We start from the raw sequence: 3,356 nt of genomic DNA, 5'->3' as shown, positions 1-3,356 counted from the left end.
TTTGTTTCCCACTGTGGCACAGCAACTGAAGTCATACAAATAAAAGCTATAAACCATTAGACTCCACCAATGACCAAAGAAAACATGCTGTGACCGTGTTCAGTTATACCCCCAACAGCTTCATTACAAGAACTGTTTGTGTAAGCAGCTCAAACTGCACCGATGCGAGACCCCGATGACTCATATCAGCTCATAATTAAGCATCATCATGGGGATTAAAACGTATCTGGAATATCACAAAGTAACACAGTAGCACTCTGGTCTCCTTGTTTAGACTGAGTAAATTCTGTGATGTTCAATAGCTTCGGTTACAGGTCAGCTCAGCGCTGACAGTCAAGGCCAGCGATCGTCTCATAGCCTCGGTCTGTGGCCTTTTAGAGGGCGTCTTCTGATGCTTAGCAGAGAAAGTGTTGTCAGCATCACTCAGGTTTCATGTTACAATCCATTTTTTGGTTTTGAATCGTACGGTTTGGCTGGGACATGTACGGTGTACCCACTGACTTGTTCATCTCTATGTGATGCTAACAATAAAACCTCTCTCTATGTGTGGTTTCACAGAGGAAGATTTTTCTGTCCTCCAGCAGGAGATTGTCATAGTAAAGAGCTGCAAACATCCCAACATTGTGGCATATTATGGCAGCTACATACGGTGAGCTGTCTGTTGCTGTTTCCTCTCTGTCCCATTACATATATATATACAGTATATCATCGATACAGCAGGCAACTCAGAGATTTCCTCTTCTATCTGCAGAGCTAATAAACTGTGGATCTGTATGGAGTTCTGTGGAGGAGGCTCCTTGCAGGATATTTACCATGGTGAGTGTGTGTGTGTCTGGGGCTGAAATTCAAAGAGCCTACAATGAGGAAACTGACTTTATGACTTTAAAGGTGCATTAACTCAGATTTTCCACACGCTCTGATAAACCCAGAGACAATGGGCCAGGACGTGGTGTCTCACTAGGTGCCCCGCCTGCCACCTAGCAGCCGGGGCATAGATGCAGATGCTATCGTGTTTAAACTGTTTCTCTGAGTCTCTCCACTGTAAAGATGGCCAGTAGAATATTTTCACATCCAAACACAAAGCGAACTCTTCATCGTCTCCACTGATTTATGATTACTAGATTATTATAACAAGTAAATTGTGTTCTACAGTGACCGGTCCCCTGATTGAGCCACAGATAGCGTACATCTGCAGAGAGATGCTACAGGTAGTTACATAATCTGTATTTATTATTAACAATCTGTGCGGTTGATAATGGCAGTCAGTGCCGTGATGCCTGCTCTGTGTGTGTCTGTGTGACCAGGGCCTGGACTACCTGCATGCACAGAAGAAAATCCACAGAGACATCAAGGTGAGCATGTCACAGAGTGATGGGACTGTTGTTCTACATGTTGGTTTACGTGTATCTTGCAGTTTTTTATCATATAGAATGTTACACTCCAGTAGACTGAACTTTTAGATTGCTGTTGGAAAAAGTGGGTCACTGCAGCCGCACAGGACGTAAACAGGAACAGAGGACACACTGTGGTAAAGGGGAAGGGTCTGAGCCGGTTGTTGTCCTGAGGATTAGCAGTAAAATAACCTGACAGGCGATATTTTGCTCATTTCATGAAAAATATCTGAAGAAATTCCAGTTGTCAGACTTTTCATCATAACCTTTGATATGAGACATCTTTACACTGAAATCCAGGATTTAAAAAAATAGCACAACTAAAGCTTCCTGGAGCTAATGCAACAGGAACTTAGCAAATATAAATGAAAAACAGTCACAATCGATGGTTAAGTAAAGTCAATGAAATGACATTTAATTAGACTGTATTTCCCTTCTGTGTGGGTTCAGTTAAAGATCACTGAGTGGGTAAAGGAGAGTCGTGATATATTAAGATGTTTCTGTGCTTACATGTGTTTTGATGTTTATCTCACCCTCCTCCTTTCAGGGTGCCAACATCCTCCTCAACGATCACGGCGAGGTGAAGCTGGGTAGGTGGATGCTTGCACTGTAAGACGACTCATTTGCAGCAGGACACGTGTCTGCTGTCTCATTAAAACGTGGTTGATTTGTTTGTCAGTGGACCAGTCGGCCTCTGGGACGTTTCCCACGTTTCCTTTTTAATGCAACTTTTTGATGTTCAAGTTTCTGTCCTTGGCCTGCTTTTACTCTCTGGGTGTGGATACAGATCATACTCACAGCTACGTCCACTCTCAGCATATTGGAGTCAACACCCACCCTGTATTTTTGCAGGCTGTCCCAGATGTCAGCGCCACCCTCAGTCCCTCCACAGAAAGCCAATGGGACTTTTCCATAGGCTTTTGGATTTTTGCAAAAAATAACTTCTGTGACAACTTGTTCAGCAAGATAATCGTCACAAGTAATTGATTTTGGAAAGTTATGTTTTATGATTTTTGAAACCCCGATTCAGTTGCTAGATGTAAAAAGCTACTGTTAGGCTATAAACAAACTCCACCACAGCTTCCAACTTGTAATTTGATTTAGCCCTTGCTCTCGTCGTGACCCGATAGCCAGTGATCACGGCTGTGTCAGTTAGTTAGTATAGTTAAAAATCACCAGTGGGGCCTTGTGTTAATCAGGCGACTAACGGAAAACCCATAAAACAACCACTGAAATGAAAATGAATGATTTTGTAATGTGAGAAAGAAAGCAGACACTGTTGTGACAGTTATAAATACTGTATCTTGGTCAACAGATTGAAAAGAAACTTAGACTGATGTTTCATTGGTTGTTGCTACCTTCTTCCAAATCCTCGACTTCGGTGACTTGTTTTACATGAATGCAGCAGCACAGCGTCTTCACAGGTTGGAGTTTTCGCAGTGTGTTATTACCCATCACTGTGGTCAGTTCTCCAGAGCCAGTCATGTTTCTCTGTGCACCACATATTTTTATTTATAAAGCTCTTTTAGATCAGCTGCCCTCACACCAAAGTTATTTGAGGGAGCTGATCTTCCTGTCACAACATGACATCACCAGATCCTTATCTGCTGCCAGTGCTGAGCGCTCGGTCAGAGACAGGAGAGAAAGATGTTGTGTTTTCTGCTCCAGCTACTTGGCCTGGGCAGCAGAGGGAAACTAAGTGAATGACCTTGCTATTTTTTTGTGTCCTCGTTTGTGTAGCTGACTTTGGGATCTCGGCCCAGATCACTGACACCCTGGCCCGGCGCAAGTCCTTCATCGGGACGCCATATTGGTAAGGTCAAAACCCAGAGATCGTTGGCTCTGTGTCTGTGAACCTGAAGCTGAATGTGTATGGACAAAACAACTACAGGAGGCTGCTGGGAGCACATACAGCAGATTCACAAACAAACGATACACATATGCTATGTTAGCTGGATGATCGCA

General features: G+C 43.4%; 1 protein-coding gene across 1 annotated transcript in view; it reads left to right on the top strand.

Moving 5' to 3' along the window:
• The window catches only part of map4k1 (mitogen-activated protein kinase kinase kinase kinase 1), a 32,556-nt gene that overhangs the window by 14,221 nt on the left and 14,979 nt on the right, over nt 1–3,356 (top strand). The window contains exons 3-8 of the mRNA XM_020623248.1: nt 559–649; nt 752–816; nt 1,153–1,208; nt 1,305–1,352; nt 1,939–1,981; nt 3,132–3,204. Coding sequence (XP_020478904.1) covers nt 559–649; nt 752–816; nt 1,153–1,208; nt 1,305–1,352; nt 1,939–1,981; nt 3,132–3,204 — 376 coding nt within the window. The remainder of the gene's footprint in view (nt 1–558; nt 650–751; nt 817–1,152; nt 1,209–1,304; nt 1,353–1,938; nt 1,982–3,131; nt 3,205–3,356) is intronic.

Source organism: Monopterus albus, unplaced genomic scaffold, assembly GCF_001952655.1.
Source record: "Monopterus albus unplaced genomic scaffold, M_albus_1.0 scaffold294.1, whole genome shotgun sequence".
In the NCBI taxonomy this organism is placed as follows: Eukaryota; Metazoa; Chordata; class Actinopteri; order Synbranchiformes; family Synbranchidae; genus Monopterus; species Monopterus albus.
Note: the sequence above shows the minus strand (reverse complement) of the source record. Positions and strands in the feature narration are given on the sequence as shown.